This window comes from Theobroma cacao, chromosome 9 (genome assembly GCF_000208745.1).
Source record: "Theobroma cacao cultivar B97-61/B2 chromosome 9, Criollo_cocoa_genome_V2, whole genome shotgun sequence".
NCBI lineage: Eukaryota > Viridiplantae > Streptophyta > Magnoliopsida > Malvales > Malvaceae > Theobroma > Theobroma cacao.
The window spans coordinates 33349899-33371931 of NC_030858.1; the positions used below are offsets into that span (position 1 = coordinate 33349899).

Here is a 22033-nt window from a genome sequence, read left to right on the forward strand (position 1 = left end):
GATCATACAAGTAGGTACGTTTAAGATATGATTAATAATAGTAATCTGTTCTAATCAATTTGTGTACTTTAATAGGAAAGCATAAGAAGTGGTTTCTCCGATCTTTCTTTGATGCTCTCTTTCTATTTCTTAATGACAAATGCATACATAAATAAGGTTTATGTTTAATTTATTTATGTTTGAGTTGACTTTTTTTGCTATCACACTATCCTACCTTAATTACATTTTCTTATAAATATAACTTTAACCAGTATTAATAGACACAATTAATATTTCTCTTTATTTCAAATCTAATTAGTTAATTTAGGCTACACAGCAAAAGGTGTAGAAATGACACAAGGAAAGAGCCACAAATTTTGAGGTACTCATCCTTGAACTCAATGATAAAATCTAATACATGTGTCTAATGTTCTATGTGAATCGCATTTAACAATGATCTATCAAAATTCAAACTTGTTTGTTTAGTTAAAAATGATTTTGGCACCTATTACAAAATTTGGTACAAAATTCCATCCGATCTGAATTCAATAATAAAATAAATAAAATTTTTAATTATTTTTGTATATTTAATTAATCAAAATTAAATTAAAAGATTTAAAAAATACATTTAATATTCAAATAATTTATAAATTAAAATAAATTATCTGTCAATTGTAAGTAAAACATACATTAAAAAATATAAAATTAACATAAATATTTAAAAATTATTATTTATAATCGAATTCGAATAACAAAGATTTTAAAATTAATAATTGTAACTTATCCAAACCATTTATTAGGTATCCTAATTTTATTTAAATAAGTGAAATAATATCGGATATCCGTTCCGTATTTTTCCAATTCCTAAAGAGGTAACCCTTAGCCTCCCCTTAAAACTCCTATTTCCAGTGAAAAAGGAAGACCATTCATGCAGCATTGAGTTGAACTACTGATGGTTTATAATTGGAATTGTGGTGTAAAACTAACATGTTAGAGAATATTGATGTTCAGTCTTGTACAAGAGCATAAGACAGTTCTCCATCATTATTTAATTATTATAGGTTTGAAATGGAGATATGCAAACTCACAATTTACCAATTATCACAATTTATTTCCCAATACAGTTCACACACTATGGAAAGGCAGCTAGGCTGAAGATGAATAAGAGGAAGCAACTATCGGCCACAATCAGTTTTCTCGGTTTGGTCTGATCAACGCCGTCCTTTGCATTTACACTTTTTATGCTTTTTACACTTGGGACTTGGCGATGGCCTTGGCTCCGTTGGACTTGATCCTGGCTTTGGCCTTGGGTAGCTATTTTTCTCCGCACATTAATCAACGCCATTAATTTCTTAAACATAAGCAAAGCTAAGCTACTAAAAGCAACTCAAAATATTTAAGCTAATCAAATTCTTATCCTTGTAATTCTCAGGGTCTTAAAGACATTGGATGGTCTATTTCATTTTTGAGCTTTCTCAACAAGGATTTCAAGTAACATACCTTCTATAAAATTTGTCCATCTACATTGCTTTGAATTTTCTATTTTTATCATAATTATTTATATAAAATCACAAGAAAATACAATAAATAATCATACACAAAAAACAAATGTCGATATCAACTGTTAATAACAACTTAAATATTCATAACAATAACTTCAAACTAGTAGAAAACAACATATATAATAAAAGCCTTCACAACGAATCAATGCAAGGAAAAAAACAGAAAAGCTACATCTTCGTAATGTTATAGTAAATTCACAAACTACATTCTCCCATTCTTGTAATCAATCCACATAACATCTGTGTCATCCATTCTTTGGTTTCTTCTCTCTCTTCACAAGCTGTTTGAAGAACTCTCATCCTTTTAGACTTTGTGTTATCTACTAATTCTTGATTAAGTGAGTTATTAGGATCAACTCCCATTATGTGGTTATGGATGATACAACAAGCTAAAACTATATCTACTTTTTTTTTAAAAAAAAAATTAAAAACTATATCTACTTGTGTGTCATAATTCCAAAATGGCTTAGAATCTAACACACAAAACGTTTTTTCAAAATTCCAAATACTCGTTCAACACTAGTTCGCAATGAAAATTGACGAAAATTAAAAAGTTCTTTCTCATTTTCAAGATGATGATCACTAAACTCTTTAAAATGATTTCGAACACCTCTATATGGACTTAAAATTCCATTCCATATGCTATATCCATCATTGGCAAGATAATATTTACTTTCCAAAATGCTAAATCCTCTCGGCCTCAAAAGTGCATCACTTAAAATACGAGAATCATATGGACTTCTTTCCCAACCAGCAAGCGCATAGACAAATCTTAAGTCAAAACCGATTACAGCCAAAAAGTTCTATCTTTTCCCTTTTCAATCATGAAATCTTCCTTGAATCTCAAGTGGCATAGAAGCACGAATATGAGTACCATCTAATACTCCCACACAATCCTTAAATCTCTACCATGATCGAGTTAGGAAGTTAGCTGATAACTGCACTGGTTGGCAAGGCTTTTTGGTGTTTAGTGTTGTTAGCGGTGGAACTGGCTTTAGTTTGGACTCTTTGTTGTTAGAGCGCTTGTTGTTGAGATAGAAACTAGCTTGAATGTCATTTTGTCTAACTATGTACAGGATAAGTGTCCATTTTGCTTCGTTGTACTGGTTTGATAAGTTGGTTTGCTTGCTGTTGCATACTTGTCCTTAGAACGTGTAAGCATTACATGCTTACCTTAATGCTGTGTTAAACACTTGGATATTTTGTACAAGTGCTAGTCAAACAACTCATGTATATATTAGTACATCTCTCTTCAGTTAATGACAATTGATATTAACCAAGTTCTCTGTTTTTCTCAATTGCTTCTACTTTCTTCTTTGCATGCCTGGTGCTTCTGATTTGTATTAGCACGAACATGGTATCAAAGTAGTAAATCGATCCTTGAGTCACTTAAACACTTACAACTCACCTTAAAATTTCATCTATTATAACCAAACTCCTTTTCAAACAATGTCAACTTCAACCTTAACCATTACACAGCAATCACCTCATTTTTTTGATGGTTCCAATTATGCAGTTTGGGCCATAAAAATGAAAGCATTTCTAAGAGGTGTTAACTTTTGGAATGCTGCTGAGTTTGAAACTGAATTACTAGTGCTAAAAGAGAATGCTACGCAGGCTCAGGTGAAGCAATATGAAGAAGATATTGCAAAGAGATATAGAGCCTTGTCATTCATACATTCAGCAGTGTTTGAATCGGTTTTCAAAGGATAATGGCATGCGAGACTGCAAACCAGGCTTGGAGTATGCTTGAGAAGGAGTTTATAGGGTCTGCAAAGAGCAAACAAGTGCGTTTGCAAAATCTTAGGAGGAAATATGAGCTTCTAAGAATGAAAGAGAATCAGACATTAAGTGAATTTGTTGAAGATCTGATGAAATTGGTAAATCAAATTAGACTCATGGGAGACTCTCTTATTGACTTAAAGGTGGTAGAGAAGATTATGTTGAGCCTACCAGAAAAGTTCGATCCTATACTTACTTATTTGGAGCAAGTGAAGGATATTACAGAGCTTTCAATATCAGACTTGGTTAGTGCTTTGGAAGCTGATAAACAGAGGAAGGCAGGAAGAAGAGATGAAAGAGTTGATCATGCATTGGTAGCTCGTGCAAAAGGTAAAGCTACTGCTGATTCTTCATTTAAGAAGAATTCAAATGAAAATAAAGAAAAAGACAAAGCTGGAACAGCTACTGGAAGGTTTCAAAACAAAATGGGAAAATTTCCAGTCTGCTCCTATTGTAAAAAGAGAAGCCATTTTGAAGCTTATTACTGGTTCAAACCTGGAGTCAAATGCAATGCATGTAAGTAGACTCGTCAAAATGGGCTTGGCCCATTGGGTTGGCCCATTTTTCATTAAATATGGGGTGGGTTAGGTTGAAAAATTTTGGCCCATATTTAAATCGGGCCTAGATGGGCTAGCTCGGTTGCTTAGGGGGCTGACCCGAGTTGGGGCGAGCTAGCCCGACGGGCCACAAAAAATAAAAACGTACGAGCTGTGGGTAAAGAGACTAATCCTTCTGGGATCTAGGTTCTCCTAAGTCTTAACTGCCTGCTGTGGTGCTGCCTAAGCCTAACACCCGCCCGAGTCTCAACCCTCTACATCCAGCATCCGACCGACGTCCTTCCTCCCATCTAGCGTCTCATCCTCCCATTAGGCGTCCTCCTTCCATCCAGCATCCGACCATCGTCCATCAGAATTGGCGGCGCATCTGGCATCCGTCACCATCTCTCCTTATGGCCTGTCGTGGTGTCACCTGTCGATTTCATTGCTCCCATCCGGCATCCGGCGATCACCCATCGACATCGGTGGCACATCACCCAGGCCCAACAACCCAAGTGAGTCACTTCACGATTCTCGCCTTCTCACCTGTCGGATCTATTTAGATAATCTTTTCTCCCATCTAGCATCATATTTAACATTACTTGAGAAGCATTACTTTATCTCTATTAGATTCCACCAAGGAAAGGGTGTGGACTGTGTAGAGTTGCGGCAATACAGCGACAGTTGTCTTTGCCCATACATGAGATTTGCTCTTTGAGGAAAATCTCTATCATCTTGCAAAGTTACCTGACCTGATGCCAACAAATAACCGATGGACAGGATAAACTGTTCAGGCCGATTTAATGATTCAATTGAATGTAATATCGTACCAATTTGTTTTGGGTTAGCATTGCAGCATTGCCCCTGTAAGTTTTCACTGTGTGGTATCAAACCAATCTAATTAAATGATGTGATTATAGTTGTCAGTGTTCAAAATAGGATTGCTGTAGCTTGTAACTTTTCACTGTGTACTTTAGATTTTTGGGCAATCCCCGGAGTCTGATATTTTTCGTTACTGGGTGGTCATTGCTATTGAACTATCAAGAATTCAAGATTAACATTAACTAGACCAAAATAGATGCAATTTGGATCGAATTTCATCAGAAAATGTAATATAAATCAGTTAATGACATCCCATGTGAGTATAGTAGCGTCTTTTCTCATTTTCTTTTCCTATGAGTGAATGATGGATAAAAAAAAGTAACACTACAACTATTTTTTTTGCTTTTCAATTTGATTTTCTGGAATTTTTTTGTGCATTTGATTCTTATAATAATCTTGAATCTCATAATCTCTATCGCTACAAAGTTCAAGAAATGTACTACTTAATTTAGTATCACATGATGAGCTACTTCTAAGTTCCAACCCATTAAACAACAAAGAAAATGAATAAGAATTATAATATATCTAATCAAGAAACATAATTATTTGCACTATTTTCCCAATCTTCTTATTTATTAACTATAATTGTGCGCATTTAAATTAAACTTGCAATTTCATTTATATTTATCTCTTTTACAACAAAATTGCATATAGGCGAAAAAAATTAAATGAATTCTCTATTTTATTGCTTGAAGTTGTTTGAAAATATTGTTTTAATCTGTAAATTTTATTGTCACAGAACAAGTTGTAGGATTTATACGGTCTTCTTCGATTTTTGAGGGTGAAGTGGAACCTTGGGGAAACTGGCCCTCGTATTCTGGTAAATTTCTTTTTGCATACTATAAAAAACACAATGAGATTTTAGTTTTAAATGCTTATCTCTACTTGCAATCCTACAAATTATATTAGTTTTATAATTTTACTAGAGAATGAATAAAATTAAATCTACAAGATGAATATGATAGTTTATGTAAATTTTTAATAATTTTTATTCATATTTATGTTATGTGAAGGTAACTGTGATGGATCAATCAGTTGAAAACCGTATAAATGTGGATGATGATGTAAACATTTTGAATGAGGATGAAATTCCTTCTCAATCTCATATATCTGAATCTGAACAGTTGAATAAGAGGGACAAAAAAGAAACTTCAAATGTTTGGAATTATTTCACTAAAATAGGCAAAAAGCAAGATGGAGTAGAAAGGGCAACTTGTAATGGTTGTAAAACGGAGTATAAGGTTGGCCCTAAACTTGGTGGCTCTAATTATGGCACTTCACATTTACGTCGTCACATTGACACTTGTAAATTCATTTCCTATTTTAATCCACATCAAATGCTAATGGATTATGAAGGGAAAGTAAAGGCTAGAAAGTTTGATCCCAAGATTTCATGTGACATGCTTGCTGAAGCCATAATTAAGCATGACTTGCCTTATACTTTTGTTGAATATGATAAGATTAAAGCTTAGGCTAAGTATGTAAATCCAGATGTGGTGATGCCTTCTAGAAACACTATTGTATCTGATGTCCAGAGAATTCATTTGAGAAAGAAAGAGAAACTTAAACAAGCTATGGCCAATGTACCTAATAGAATTTGTTTGACTTCTGATGTATGGACAGCATCTACTTCTGAGGGCTATATTTGTTTGACTGCTCACTTTGTCAATGAAAATTGGAAGTTATGTAGCAAGTTGCTTAACTTTTGTCATATGCCTCCTCCACATACTGGAGTTGAATTAGCTGCTACTGTATTTGATTGTTTGAAAGAATGGGGAATAGATAGAAAAGTTTTCTCTCTCACTTTAGATAATGCTTCTGATAATGATAACATGCAAGGTATCTTGAAAGGCTATCTTCATTTGCAAAGTAGCTTGATTTGTGATGGTGAATTTTTTCATGTACGTTGTTGTGCTCATATATTGAATTTGATTGTTCAAGAGGGCTTGAAAGCAGTCAATGAAGCATTGTTTAAAATTAGGGAGAGTGTGAAATATGTAAAGGCATCGGATGGAAGGATGAAAAAATTTCAAGAATGTGTTCAACATGTTGGTATTGATGCAAGTGTTGGGTTGCGTTTGGGTGTGTCAACTAGATGGAATTCAACATATTTGATGCTTGAAAGTGCAATCAAATATCAAAAGACTTTTGCTAGCCTCCAATTTATTGATAGAACTTATAAATATAATCCATCGATGAGGAATGGGGGAGAGCAATGATAATTTGTGAATTCTTGGAGCCCTTTTATGAGACCACAAATTTGATATCCGGTTCATCTTATCCAACTTTCAATTTGTATTTCATGCAAGTTTGGAAAATTGAATCGATTTTAAATGAGAATTTGCATAATGAAGATGAGGTTGTCAAGGATATGTGTCAAAGGATGAAAATAAAATTTGATAAGTATTGGAAAGATTATAGTGTAGTGCTTGCATTTGGAGCTGTTCTTTACCCAAGGATGAAGCTTGATTTCTTAAGATTTTGCTATTCTAAGATTGATGCTTTTACTTGTGATGAAAAGTTAGAAAATGTGAAGACAAAGTTGTACGAGCTCTTTGAACAATATGCAAGCAGCACTTGTGCATCAAGTACATCTTCTCGTTCAACGAGTAATTTGCCTAAGCAAGTTGGAGGGGGAACTAAACCGAAGGGATCAAAGATTTTTAGTGTAAGCTTTGTGTATTTCCTTCATCTTATTACATGAGAAATTATGTTACTTTATTTATGTTATGATAATTTTTTTTTTGTCTATGTATTTAAAAATTGTAGGAGTTCAAGATGTTTCAAAATGAAACAATTTCTATTGCTGGAAAGTCTGAGTTAGATGTTTATTTAGATGAGGCAAAGCTTGATTATGAGGTGTTTGAGGATTTGAATGTGCTTAATTATTGGAAGGATAATGCTAAGCGCTTTCTTGATCTTTCTATTATGGCACGAGATGCATTGAGCATTCCGATTACTACGATAGCATCAGAGTTTGCTTTTAGTATTGGTGGTCATATTCTCACCAAGTTTAGAAGTTCCCTCCACCATGAAAATGTTCAAATGCTTGTTTGCACAAAAAATTAGTTGCATGGCTTTTCTTTAGCTGCCGATGGTATTGTTTATTTTATATATTTCAATGTCTTTAATCTTTATTTGTTAAATTAATAATTTTAGTTAAAATTGAAACTCACTATATCTTTTTTTTCCATGACAATGAATATTAGATGATGATGATTCAGAGTTGGAGACGTCATTGCTGTCCAAACAAGACTCAAATGTTTTGATTGAGGAAGATTGAGAAGAACATAAATTAGTCTTGAAGTTTATAAATATTTGATTATGTACTTATGTAGTTATGTTAATGGAATTGTAATTTATTTAATTGTGTTAAATATTGAAATTTTATTTATATTTGATGTAGTGTATTTGCTTATTTATGTTTGGTGTAAATTATTTGTTTCTAACATATTTTTATTATTCAATTTATGTATTAAATCATTGTATAATTTTATTAATAAAGAGTTAAAATTTTTTTTTGGAAAATATGGGCTGACCCAACCCGGCCCATGGGCTAGCAAGGGCTGGGCTGGGCTAAGGATTTACCAGCTCATATAAAATATGGGCTGGCCCGGCCCATATTTTTTCAGCCCACAAAGGCCAGGGCCGGCTTGGGCCGGGCCGACCCATATTGACAGGTCTACATGTAAGCAACTGGGACATGTAGAAAAAGTCTGGAAGAACAAAGCTGAGGCTGTAGACAAAAAACCACAGATTGCAAAACAAGTCAAGAAAGCTGAAGTTGCAGAGGAAGTTTTGTTCATGACTATTGAAGATTCTAACTCAACAGACAATAATCATTGGTTTCTTGACAGTGCATGCTCTAATCATATGACTTTAAAGGTTGAATTATTCTCTGAACTTGATACCGATCACTATTCTTCAGTTAAAATCGGAAATGGTTTTATACTGGATGCTGTGGGGAAAGGAACAGCTGCAATTCAAACTGCTTCAAGCACCAAGTATGTTTTGAATGTGCTTCTGGTTCTTGAAATAACTCAAAATTTATTAAGTGTTGGTCAGTTAGTTGATGAAGATTATATGTTGGTATTAAAAAATAATGCATGCACTGTTTATGAACCTTCTGATGTTTATATGATGTCAGTTCCTATGGTGAAAAATTGCTTTTCTGTTAAATAGGGAAATTTGTGCTTGTCTGCAACAGAATCTTCATCAGAACAAACCTATTTGTGGCACAAGAGGCTAGGTCATTGCAATTATAAGTCTCTCTTGCAACTAAGTGCCTCTGGTTTGTTGTTGGATCTTCCTAAATTGCATGGAGATGGTCCTATATGCAGCTTCTGTCAGTACGGTAAGTTGACTAAAAGGTCTTTTCCTAAGTGAAGTCCGAATAGAGCAGAACACAAATTGGAGTTAGTTCATTCAGATGTTGCTGGACCTATGAGTGAGCCCTCTTTAAATGGAAGCAAAAATTTTTTATTTTCATTGATGATATGTCAAGAATGACCTGGATTTACTTCATACAGCATAAGTCAGAAGTGTTCTCAGTGTTTCAGAAATTCAAAGCAAAAGTTGAGAATGAATCTGGCTGCAAAATTAAGACACTAAGGACAGGTAATGGAGGAAAGTATACTTCTTCAGAGTTCACAAGATATCTGGAAAAAGAGAGTATTCATCACCAATTAACTGCTCCTTATTGTCTTGAGTAGCATGGTGTTAGTGAGAGGAAGAACAGAACAATTGTTGAGATGTCCAAGTGTCTTTTGTTTGAGAAAAAGCTTCTTAAAAGCTTCTGGGCTGAGGTAGCTAACATTGCAGTTTACTTGCAAAATATCTTGACTACTAGAGCCGTAAATAATGAAACTCCTTATGAAGCTTGGTATAGCATCAGACCATCTGTGGATCATTTGAGGATCTTTGGATCCATTTGTTATCTCCATGTTCCTGAAGAACTTAGAGACAAGCTGCAACCCAAGGCAAAGTTAGGAGTTTTTATAGGGTACGGTCAACAATCAAAAGCTTACAGAGTTTATCAAATTGAATCTGGTAGAGTCTCTGTTAGTAGACATGTAGCATTTGATGAAGGTGCATACTGGAACTGGGAAAAAAATCAAGTGCAGCATACTAGATTTCTAGATGAGGATGTTAATCTTCAATCTGCAAGCAGTGATGAGATGCTTAATATAGAATAGATTATAGATGAACCTCCTATGAGAGGTACTCGACTGTTACAGGAGATTTATGAAAATTGCAATGCAGCAGTATCTGAACTTGCCACACTTGAAAAAGCTGTTGTGTCATCAGAATGGAAAGAAGCTATGGAAGAAGAAATGAAAATGATAAATCTCAACAAGACATGGAGCTTGTTAGATAGACCTAACCATTATCATGTTCTTGGAGTGAAATGGGTGTTTAGAAAGAAGCTGAATTTAGATGGCTCTCTGAACAAGCATAAAGCAAAGCTTGTTGTTAAAGGCTTTGCTCAATTGCCTGATGTAGACTACCATGAAACATTTGCACCAGTTGCTAGAATGGATACCATTAGACTGCTGATAGCTTTGTCAGCTAAGTTTACATGAAAAATATTCCATTTGGACATCAAATCTGCTTTCTTAAATGGTGATTTGCAGGAAGAAATTTTCATTGACCAGCCTTATGGTTTTGAAATTGAGCCTAACCGAGACAAGGTGTATAAACTTCATTAGGCACTCTATGGTTTGAAACAGGCACCACGTGCCTGGTACTACAAGTTTGATGACTATCTGAAGGGTCAAGGATTTCAGAAGAGCAGTAATGAGGATACCTTGTATATACAGAAAACTGGTGATCAAAATCCTTTTATTATCTCATTATATGTTGATGACATGTTAGTTACAGGAGGAGATGATCAAAGAATTGCAAAACTCAAGCTTGAAATGCAGAATATATTCAGAATGACTGATCTTGGACAGATGAGCTACTTTCTGGGATTACAAATTCTTCAAGGCAATACAGGAATTTACATATGCCAATCAAATTACATTGGTGAGGTTCTGGACAAGTTTAAAATGTCTGATTGCAAGACAGTAGCTACTCCACTTGTTCCTCATGAGAAGCTGTCGGTTGATAAAGGATCTGTACTTGCAAACCTCTCAGCATTTAGAAGTTTGATGGGATCATTGCTTTATATTTGTGCTTCAAGGCCTGACCTGATGTTTGCTGTGAGTTATATGTCCAAGTTCATACAGGTTCCAACAACTGAGCACTTCTCAGCAGCAAAAAGGGTACTTTGATATTTAAGAAGCATTGCAAATTTTGGTCTTCAGTTCACTTGTTCTGATGAAAATTCGGTTGAGTTAGTTGGATTCTCGGATAGTGACTGGGTAGGCTGCGTGGATGATTGCAAAAGCACTTATGGATATGTGTTTACACTTGGAAATGGTGTCTTTTGTTGGAATTCAAAGAAGCAAGAGACCACTGCTCAATCCCCTGTAGAAGCAGAGTATATAGTAGCAGCTACAGTTGCAAATCAAGCCATTTGGATGAAGAAGATTTTAACTGATCTTGGTTTTCTTCATGTGCCTCCAGTCAAGCTGTATGTGGACAACAAATCTGCTATTGCCATGGTGAAAAATCCGGTTTTCCATAGTAGAACAAAACATATCAAGGTCAAATACCATGCCTTGAGAGAAGCTGAAAAGAATCAAGATATATCCATTCAGCATTGTAGCTCTAGTGATCAGCTTGTAGACATTCTAACTAAATCTCTGCACTTGTCCAGGTTTGAAGAACTGGGAAGCACATTAAATGTTCAACAAGCTAGTGTTTAGGAGGAGTGTTGAGATAAAAACTAGCTTGAATGTCATTTTGTCTAACTATGTACAGGACAAGTGTCCACTTTGCTTCGTTGTACTGGTTTGATAAGTAGGTTTGCTTGCTGCTGCATACTTGTCCTTAGAACGTGTAAGTATTGCATGCTTACCTTAATGCTGTGTTAAACACTTGGATATTTTGTACAAGTGTTAGTCAAACAACTCATGTATATATTAGTACATCTCTCTTCAGTTAATGACAATTGATATTAACCAAGTTCTCTGTTTTTCTCAATTGCTTCTACTTTCTTCTTTGCATGCCTGATGCTTCTGTTTTGTATTAACAAGAGCACTTGTCAGTAGATCATGGAAAGAAGTCAAAGCTTGGGTTCACCATCTATCCTTCACCTCAGGTCTCTACTGCTGTTATGGAACCTCACAATAGCGTTTTGTCCACTCATTCCCTTCTTGAGCACACAGATGTGGCTGTGCTATTGGACAGTGAACCAATTTATGACATTTACTGGAGATCTCTCGATATCGAGAGGCCAACTTACACCAATTTGAACCGACTGATATCTCAAATCATATTATCCTTGACAAGTTCTTTAAGATTTGATGGAGCCATTAATGTGGAAATTACAGAGTTCCAAACCAATCTTGTTCCATATCCCCGTATCCATTTCATGCTCTCTTCATGTGCACCTGTCATCTCAGCTGAGAAAGCCTACCATGAACAATTATCAACTCCTGAGATCACAAATGCTGTGTTTGAGCCCGCAAGCATGATGGCAAACTGTGATCCTAGGCATGGGAAGTACATGGCATGCTGCCTGATGTATCGAGGAGATGTTGTCCCCAACGATGTTAATGCTGCTGTCGCTACTATCAAAACCAAGAGAACTGTGCAGTTTGTTGACTGGTGCCCGACTGGCTTTAAATGCGGTATTAACTATCAGGCCCCAACTGTTGTACCTGGGGGAGATCTTGCTAAGGTGCAGCGAGCTGTTTGCATGATCAGCAACAATACAGCAGTGGCTGAAGTGTTCTCACGCATTGACCACAAGTTTGATCTCATGTATGCGATTAGAGCTTTTGTGCATTGGTATGTTGGTGAGGGCATGGAAGAAGGTGAATTCTCAGAAGCCCGCGAGGATCTGGCTGCTCTTGAGAAAGATTATGAAGAAGTTGGTGCTGAAGGTGTAGAAGACGATGAGGAAGGTGAAGACTATTGATGTACGTATGCAAAAGAATTTTACTTTGAAGATGGTTCAGTGTATGATGGTTTGGCTACCCCTTTTCCCTCTGCCGTTTCATTCTGTCTTCCTGTTTAGCACTGTCCTCTTTATGGGTGCTGTATGACTGTCAAATTGTCCCTATAATCTTCTAAAGCCTTTGTATGCCATCTCAATGAAGTAATGTTTAGAGTTGCGTTGCATGCCATTTTCTTCAGAAATGTGTTTTTTTTTTTTTATGGGTGAATATTAGAAATGCTTTTTTTAAAAAAAAAAATACTTTATCCTTTTGCATCAACACAAAAACAAACAAAATATATATGCATAAAGTGGGATTTATATATTGCTTTAGAAAACGATGGAACTAATATAATTAAAAGATAAAAGGATGAAGAATTTTGCATAAAACATCTTATTAGTTGATCTTACTATGGGCAACCAGTGCTCGAGCTGAGGTGGGAGTAGAGGAAATAAGAAGAGTGGAAACCAGCAAGAGAATGCAAACTATAAGAAACGCCTTCATTTTGGGCAAACAGCTTTTGTTTGTTGTACTTTGTCGTGTAAACCCATCTCCCCTCCAATCCCATTTTTATAGCACTGTTCAAGTGCGTTCAACGGTCAAAGTTCCAAGCATGATTATTTTTATTTTATTTTTATAATTACATTATTCTGTTAAATGACGAAATTCAATGCGACATGATGAATTAGTGTTTTTTTTTATTTAATTTTTTTATAACATTTAACCAAAACTCTCAAATGATAGAAAGTGTACAACTTGTAGCATAGAAATAAACGTTGAAAGAGCTCCTCTTAATCGGTGCCATATATTAGAGCTTAATTACATTCTTATTGAATCATAATAGTAGCAACCTAACCTTATCATTTTGTATACTTCTAATAGAAAAGCATACGAGATCTCTGTTGTTGATCTCTTTCGATTTAGCTGTGTTTAATTTATACTTGTTTGAGTTGACGGGAACAGCTATCCAGCTAGCCCCTTTGGACTGCAATTTTTTTTTTGTTTGTGTCATTCAATTTCTTAATTCCTTTCTTTCACATTGTTTTCAATCCCAGGCAATAAATTAACCTATAAAGCTAGATTGTTATCCTTCGGGAGAAACAAACTAACAAAGGAAGATCAGGACAAGTCTTCCGCATGATATGAAGGATCTGCCTTCACTTTGGCGACAATAAAGACGCAATTATACTCGTTAATTTCACTTGTTCTACCAAATTTGTATTATTATATCATGTGGTAGGTGACACTAGCAAGTCAAGATGCAGATGGTAACTACCATGTAACATCATCCATACCCGCTTTTTCAATTAACCATTTATAAATGATCCAAGTAATCGCTTTTATGTTATACAAACTCTTCATTTTATCTTAATCTTCCATATTAAACACTTCATCTGGCCCTTGGATCTCCATGTAAAAAATTTATCAAAAACATGGCATATCCATGTAAAACACATACCCACATTTGACACCCTGTTAATATAGATAGCTTACTCGCTCATTTCACCAAATCATCAAATGGTTTTCCATCCAAATCAAACTATTAATTATATACTTCAATTCCACAAAAACGTAAAAATGGGTAAAGACAAATTCATCCTGCAATTGTCCCCAACAAACCATTCACACCAAGGTCAGCCAACTGTAAATTTACTTCCAGGACCGTATAAGGTATATAAACTCCTTGATAACTTCTACTTTAGTCCCTGCATCCTTCACATCTCAAATGCTAAACAGGTTTCCCACTGCCCAATCAAAGAGTCTTCCTCCAATAACCCTCGCAAAAATGAAAAACCTGCATTGAGAACCTAACTATGTTCAACAGCAAAGTTCCATCTATAGTTTGCTCTTGCTCTAATATAAGAAACACATTAAGCATGAAAAATGACATAAATCAATTACAATATAATGACACCTGCATCTGGACATATTATGAAAAGCTCAAATATAAAACCTTAAATAAATATTTAGGAGCAGGATTCAGTTCTTACCAAGCAATCAATTGGATAACCAGCCATAAACAATCAATCCTCCTCCATAGGTACATCTGGAATATCGAACCTGTCTTCCTCAATTGCTTTATTGATCACAGAAACAGGAGATGGTAACATCAAGTCAAGGAAAGACAAATATTTACTCTTTACACAGACCAAAACGGAGAAAATATACATATTCAATATGGGAGATGCCTTTATATATAACGGATACCAAAATTGAAATGTATCTGTACTATTTAAATGCATGCACGCTACAGGTATGGTTGGAGACATAGATATAGCCATTTTTATATAAGATATAACAAATGCAGAAACCATAATTAAGAGCATCCAATTCTCAGGCATTCTCTCTTTTTCTGAAATGTCAATCCTCAGATCTCTCTTTTCATGAAGCGTTAAAACAACTTGCTAGTTACAACTTACAACCTACATCATGATATCTTGCTTCCTAACACATTACAAGACATTTTTCATAGCTTTCCTTACTGGTTTATCAATTTCCTGGGACACATTCAGTATAATATAAATTCTAAAACCTAAGAACAAATATATACACAAGCACCATTACATCGACAAAAGGACAAAATCTGTAATGTAATAAAATGCTTAAATTCAAAAACATCAAATGAAAAGAACCCTAGAAGAGAAAAGGATATCCATCAACATAGGGTCATCCTCCTTCTCACCCCGATTGCGGCTGTTATCTAGCTCCCTAATAATTTCAGGAGTAACCTATATTGAGAAACACACAAGGATAACTGAATATGACTGCCGCAAAAATGCAGTGGAAGAAAGTAAAAATTAGCTATTCAATTATGAATGTCTACTGGCTTTAAAGAAAGAAGGTTGTGTCTGTGTGTGTGGGTGGGTGAGATAGGGACAGAAAGTGGTGTCTTACCGATTTATGCTTTTGTGTCTCAACTAGAATTCTAAGGTTATCTTTATCTTCCTTGCGCAGTTCATTTTTGTACCTGCGAGCAATTTAGATAACTGTACATGAGGAAAAAGCCAACTGCAAAACCTTTTGATGCACTCACTAGTATTAAATGCATATGAAGCCCCCAAATAATAAGGCGTCTACTGGATCATTTTCAGTCATCTCTAAGACAAAGTATTACATAATCCATACTGTTTCCTTAATTATTAAGGAATCAATTACAGTGAAATACAGTTTAGTATACTAAAATTCGATAAGAAAAACTCAACTACTTATAACTTCTAATTCCTGCAACATTTAACTCTGAAGTATCCTTTATATTTTCAGGAGGCATACAAATACTTACCCGCCATCAGAAAATAAATAAGTCCAGAAAGACACTTACCATCCATTAGTTCAAAGTAAAGAAAAAAAAAAACGCATCACCTCCAACCTCTCATTTACAATTTATAAAATTCCAAAAAAGATCTTGTACTATATTCAAGAAAAAGAGAACACGGTAACCTCAAGTGCAAAGAAAATCGACAAAAATGAAAGAATGTGGACGAGCAACATAGATCATCAATCTATGAAAATGACGGCCGAAATGATATCTTGGCCTTTGATTCCAATATACCTCAATGTTCTTCCTCAATGAAGAGACACTCTAATAAACTTCCTCCTCACATTCTTATATGAACAGAGGTCTCATTCCAAAAACTTCTTGAAAATCGTTTAAACAGGAAAGTGGATTAATAAATTGTAAAGAGCATCCACAAACAAAAATACCATACAACAAATACGAATGCCAAAAATGGCAGGGCCAGCATTGCAATTGTAGCTACAAACAGGAGAGAAAGGAATTGGTGAGGAAGATGGTGTCTCTATGCTGAACGCTTCTTATTTTTTTCATACATTTTAACAATTCTTTTCCTTCAGTTGTTTCAATCAGAATAGCAAAACAAGGGATAAAGCAAGTGAGTGCTGCTTGACATATAGATTTAACTCAGAAAAGGCCTACGGGGATATTATCTCATTGAATTGTCATGCATATTAAATAAAATGTAAAACAAGCGTTATTTTCACGTGTTGGAACTTAAGCCCAACCCCATGCAGCCTTAAACTCTAAAAATAGAGCTTAAGTAACCCTTAAAACCCACAAACAAGCAGAAGCACAAGAAAGGGAAAAGAGAGAGAGCTTTTGAGAAATAGAATGCTTTGTATTTCTCAAGAGGCAAGACATTATCTTTAACAACTTTTACTGACCTTTGCACAAACGCCAAAAGCGACTGATGCCATATGACAGGCATTATCCTTGTATCCTCAAGAAATCTCATAAAATGAGAAACAACTGCATCAACAACACGATATGGCAGAGCATACTTCTTCTCCAAAAGAAGCTTTATAAAATAACTGCAAAAATTTTTACCAACAAAACATATAACAGTATGTTACAAGAAAAGGCAGTAATGGAAAACATAAATTGCCACTCTCTAAACTACTGACCCTGACCCTTATTTTATACAATGCAAAAGAAAATGAATAGATCTTCAAATCAAGATCAAGGAAACCATTAACCTTGAAGCATGTTAAACTTTTTTTGAGACCACCCACCCGCACACACACTCCCTTTTGCTTCAGAGATTGGGANCTTTTACTTTTAGTACACCTCCCCCCCCCACCCCCTACCACACACACACACACACACACACACACTTCTTTCTGTTTCAGGGAGATTGGGAGAGAGAGGGGGGCACACAATGAAAGAATGTCAAACATTTGAATACCTTGTTGTACCACAATATTCCATCTCCGCAAGCTTCATTAATGCAACACTGCAATTGCATTTACAAGTTAGATATCCTCCACAACCATCTGAAGTTAAACAATTGAACTTTAAGGATTTAGAAACTTCAAAGAGACAAAAAAAAAAAAACCATGTGCAAAACCTTCAAACCATTTAGATTCATCACAAACATTCAACAAGCAATGAACTTGCTTGTAAAGATCCACAATCACCCCACCACCACCCTTATCATTATGTTTCTCTTAAAGAAGAGATCCGACAACTGTAATAATAAGTAGCACTAATTTAGACCATTCTAGCACCATATGTAGTTATTCATTTTCACCAAAGAGCTACCAGTAATCCATAATTTTTGCCACAGCCAGCTGAAAGATCCTCAGTGTTTGTGATTCTTATTCAGGCATTAGTCATATGCTTTCATTGCAATATCAAGCAACTTACAATAAACGCCAAATAACAGACTTCAGTAACCAAACAAAATGCAACAAGCCCTGGATACAGTCTCCACTTTTGCATCTTGGCTCAACATAACCTCCAATTCTAACGTTAGAACAAAGACACCCCAAAATATCATATGATTAAAACCACCACTAAAATACCTTGAATGAAGCCTAGGAATGGTGACTTTTTTAAGAACACTCCCAATAATAACAGCCTCCCTGAGATTGCATGTCCCTGACTGAAAAAGAGCAAGGAAAAAAAAAGACATGTTAAAAAAGCCTAAAAGCATTCTATGATAAATCCTAAGAGTCAAAACTGCATAGCATACTACTATTGATAAAGCACTCAAGTGTCCGGTTTACTTGGTAAAGACTATGGATACAATAATAAGAAATCATTAAAAACCATGAGATACATTCCAGAAGAATCACATGGCCATAACAGTTTACTTGCATAGGGTGAAAAATCAAATATATTAGAGAATGCCTTACATACACTAAATTTGGAGCATTTATAAAGGTAAATAAGTGAATAATAGAAAATAAACTAAATCCCAAAGTTCATTAAACTGGGCAGAAAGTTGAATACCTTACACAAAGGAAGCAATATTCCCTTGTTGAATGCAGCAGCTTTGTATAAAGCCTTTTTCAAAGACTGATAAAGTGCAAAATGAAGACATTTATTCTTCCTAATATCATCTCTAACACGAGGAAGCAAGACTAGCCTATAAAAACGCTCTGCCTTCTTAGCACCCAAATTGGAAGCAAATATTCTTGTGGCTTGAAACATCGCATTCGGAGACCAATTCTCAGGTTCAGTCAAGTACAGAACATCCTCCCAGAGTTGCATTGACGGAATGTGTTTAAACACCTTGGGCATTTTCCCTGCTGTGTATTTGTTCAGAAACTTTCCAACTCTGCACATTTAGTTCACATCCACAATTTAAGGCTTCTGAACATTCTTTTATACATACAAAAGAATCTCAAATACAAAAGGATAGGATTATCACCCCTTATACAAATCTATGAGGGAGTCATCCAACTTAGGCAAAGGTCGTGTTTCTGCAATTATGCAAGTTGAACAATCAAACACCATTACTCATAAAGTAAAATACTTTCAAAATATCAATAAATTAAATTAACCATACCTGAAGCAACATTTGCATCACTCTCCTTGATCTTCTGAATTATAAGGTCCGCAAGCGTCCTTTTTGGACCAGCATTCTTCGACAAGAATGCTTCCAGCAATTTCTCATCTTCCTCATCAATCTCCTCCTATAACATAAAGTAAACGTAGGTATGTGAAGGTTTACATGATAAACTGCAATAATTTGCAATTTGAAGGGCAAAAAAAAAAAAAGACACTACTACTTTCCCAACAAACTAAGGCTCCATTTTCTTCTTTCTTTTGCCACTTGCTTTCTACTATTTGCTATATAATTCCTTGTAAATTGCTAAAAAGAACAATCATATTTGATTAAAAATACGTCAATAGTTAAATTATAACAAAAAACATATCTTTTCTATATAAAAATTAAAATTTTAATTATTCAAAAACATTATTTTCATACTTCTGGATCAAAATAGAGCCTAAACAGCATATTACTCGAGAGAATTAGTTTTTAAACAAAATTACATGATTAAATAAAGTCTACTTACTTCATAGTTGCCAAACTGACTTTGCGTCTCAGAAAATCCACCAAAATCATCAATATCCTCTTCTTCTTCATGCTTATTCCGCTCTTCTTCAACAGAACCAAATGCGCCATTAAAATTCCCTGCTGAGTCTTCCTCATCTATTTCCCTCTGCTGAAGAAGAGCTTCTTTCAAGATTTTCGAACTCATCCCAGAAGAAATCATCTGCACAAATATACATATGAAAAAAAAAATTCAAAACTGAGGAAGGATTAAAAAAAATGCAGGAAGGCGGCTTAATTTTACTTTGTCTTGTTTTTGGTGGTGTTTGGCAGCCTTGGAGCGTTTCTTTGTGGAGGCGACGGAATCGTCATCTGCTAGAAAAGGTTGCGGATTTTGGTTTCGTTCTCTTTTGTTCTTCGCCATTGAGGGGCTGCTTGCGATTTTCAGTTAAGAATGAAAATTATAATAAAAAGAGAATTGATGGTTGGAAGAGACTCAGAGGAATAAGAAAGGCGGCTACAGAAACGAAAGAGGAAGAGAGACGAGATTTTAGTGCCACACTACCAGGGTTTTAAGCGGTGACAATTTCGTAATTAAACTATACAACATTTTCTGCCGTGCGACTTTTCTTGGAGAGACATGAGATATGGACCTTTGAAGGCCCAAAAAGGAATTACATATGCCCGAAGAAAAAGAGATCCATATGAAAACAAATTCATTTAAAGCTTAACTAAAATCTAGGGTTTTGGTCTTTCATTTAGCCTTTAATAGAGTCACGTACAAGAGAGAATAATATAGCCAAAACCACAAGGGGACAGCATTAAGCCATTACCCGAGAGCACTATCAACCCTGCAGCCTTGTACACCATTACCAACTATGCCACAACACATGGCTTTTGCTGTAAAGAAAAGGAAAAATTAAATAGCATTAAAATATTAAAATAAAAAAAAAACAATTTTAAGTGAGTCACGTGGCTTTCATCTTCTTCATTTGAATGTGGAAATTCAAGCAACAGCTTTTTCTTTGTTTCTACACGTGGTTATGGTAACATTGTGAATTGTTTTTGCTTTGAGAATCCATTAGCTTGTGGATGCCTAATGTTCTTTGAGGGTTTTTCTTTTGCTTATGTAAATAAGATGGAACACAAACATGATCGAGTTTGAGTTAGTTTTTTTTAGGTTCATATGCTATAATTGTCATAATTTTTGTTAAAGGGCAAGTTGAGCACTCTCAATTTGCGAATGGTTATTTGTTTGAGAAAGTAATGCAAAAAAGACATTTGAGTAGTCATAATAGTATTAAATGCACAGTTATTCTCACCTGAGTGCTTACCATTGGGAGACTTTGGCATCTCTTAGTATAACATCCCAAAACTCTCACACTTTGCAACTTAATAACAACATTTTAAGAAATTCTCTCTTAATCTGTCGTCTAATTTTGTCAATATTGTCATTGTTTGCAATAATCAACCTCCTCAACTTAGTCGTATAGGGTATCATTCACCTTATCCCTCTTGTTTTTAAAGTCGACTCCTTTTGCATTTCAACTACTCCCCTAAAACACTTACCGCTCACAAGCATAGTTTATGACATTCGATTCGGCATTACAAACCCTAACAAGAAACTGAGTTTACTTATGGACAATTTCGAAATCTTCATTTTTCATTGGAAAAACATGATTTCAAGAGAGCGGATGCGACCTGTGTACCTAAAGAAGATGAACAAAGAAAGTAGCAATATCGCAAAGGACTTACCTCACTTGGATGGAAAAATGCTTAAGTTCAAATGTGTTGAGAAGTAATACTTGCATGCATGCAACAAGTGTTTGACCCTTAACTAAGTTTGCTTTCTTATTGTGTATCATTTTACTTTATTGTACTATAATTATTACTTTAATGTTGTCTTGAGTTGTCCCTTTACTTGTCAGTGTGCATGTAATCTTGTTTTACACTTGTTAAACATGTTTACAAGTGTTTTTCATGTAAACAAGGTATATAAGCTTTGTTTTATCTTCTTAACGAATGATATATATTAGATCCTATCTTCGTTCTCTCTTCTCTTCTTCTTTCATATACTCTATTACCAAGCCTCATTTATTTTAATATGGTATCAGAGCATTTGTGGGATCTTGTTGGACTTGAAAAGCGAATAATCTTTCTTCTTTCTTGTTTTTTCATACTTCAACATCTTTAGCATGTCTTCATCTCTAGCTTCTCATGTGTCTCCCTTGATGTTTAATGGCAAAAATTATCAAGTATAGGCTGTCAAGATCGAGGCTTTTCTCAAAGGTTATGACCTTTGGACAGCCATTGAAAGTGAAGAAGAACCTACTGCATTAAGGTATAATGCAACAATTAATCAAATCAAATAGTACTTTGAAGAAGTAATAAAGCGATACAAGGCTTTATCCTTCATTCAAGCTACTATGTTTGAGAAAATATTTAGT

General features: G+C 35.0%; 2 protein-coding genes across 4 annotated transcripts; one reads left to right on the top strand and one right to left on the bottom strand.

Annotated features, from left to right (window-relative positions):
- LOC108663300 (tubulin alpha-3 chain-like) lies at nucleotides 1247-12785 on the top strand. Its single transcript, XM_018126916.1, has 4 exons — nucleotides 1247-1289; nucleotides 2413-2566; nucleotides 9354-9358; nucleotides 11896-12785. Exons 1-4 carry the CDS (start codon nucleotides 1247-1249, stop codon nucleotides 12768-12770), a joined length of 1077 nt encoding a protein of 358 aa, XP_017982405.1. The 3' UTR covers nucleotides 12771-12785.
- On the bottom strand, nucleotides 14259-20171 carry LOC18590231 (bystin). 3 transcript variants are annotated; one of them, XM_007015639.2, is made up of 12 exons: nucleotides 19891-20171; nucleotides 19609-19809; nucleotides 19098-19224; nucleotides 18960-19011; nucleotides 18539-18866; nucleotides 18109-18188; nucleotides 17490-17537; nucleotides 16969-17115; nucleotides 15685-15757; nucleotides 15443-15518; nucleotides 14781-14893; nucleotides 14259-14584 (listed from the first exon to the last, which is right to left on the bottom strand). In XM_007015639.2, the coding sequence occupies exons 1-11, from the start codon at nucleotides 20008-20010 to the stop codon at nucleotides 14814-14816; spliced, it is 1332 nt and encodes a 443-aa protein (XP_007015701.2). In that variant the 5' UTR covers nucleotides 20011-20171; the 3' UTR covers nucleotides 14259-14584; nucleotides 14781-14813. The 3 variants fall into 3 exon arrangements, with proteins under 3 accessions (XP_007015701.2, XP_007015702.2, XP_017982928.1); XM_007015640.2 differs by having other exon boundaries at nucleotides 14259-14597; XM_018127439.1 differs by having other exon boundaries at nucleotides 14259-14601.

What these genes read in the sequence shown, in the direction of transcription:
- LOC18590231 (XM_007015639.2), bottom strand. Translation starts at nt 20,010, where the DNA reads ATGGCGAAGAACAAAAGAGAACGAAACCAAAATCCGCAACCTTTTCTA. An exon ending in TATTGCTTCCTTTGTGTAAG is followed by an intron (nt 18,189 to 18,538) that starts GTATTCAACTTT and finishes GCTCTTTTTCAG; the next exon opens with TCAGGGACATGCAATCTCAG. An exon ending in ATTCCTAGGCTTCATTCAAG is followed by an intron (nt 17,538 to 18,108) that starts GTATTTTAGTGG and finishes ATGCAATTGCAG; the next exon opens with TGTTGCATTAATGAAGCTTG.
- LOC108663300 (XM_018126916.1), top strand. Translation starts at nt 1,247, where the DNA reads ATGGCCTTGGCTCCGTTGGACTTGATCCTGGCTTTGGCCTTGG. An exon ending in GATCCTGGCTTTGGCCTTGG is followed by an intron (nt 1,290 to 2,412) that starts GTAGCTATTTTT and finishes CACGAATATGAG; the next exon opens with TACCATCTAATACTCCCACA.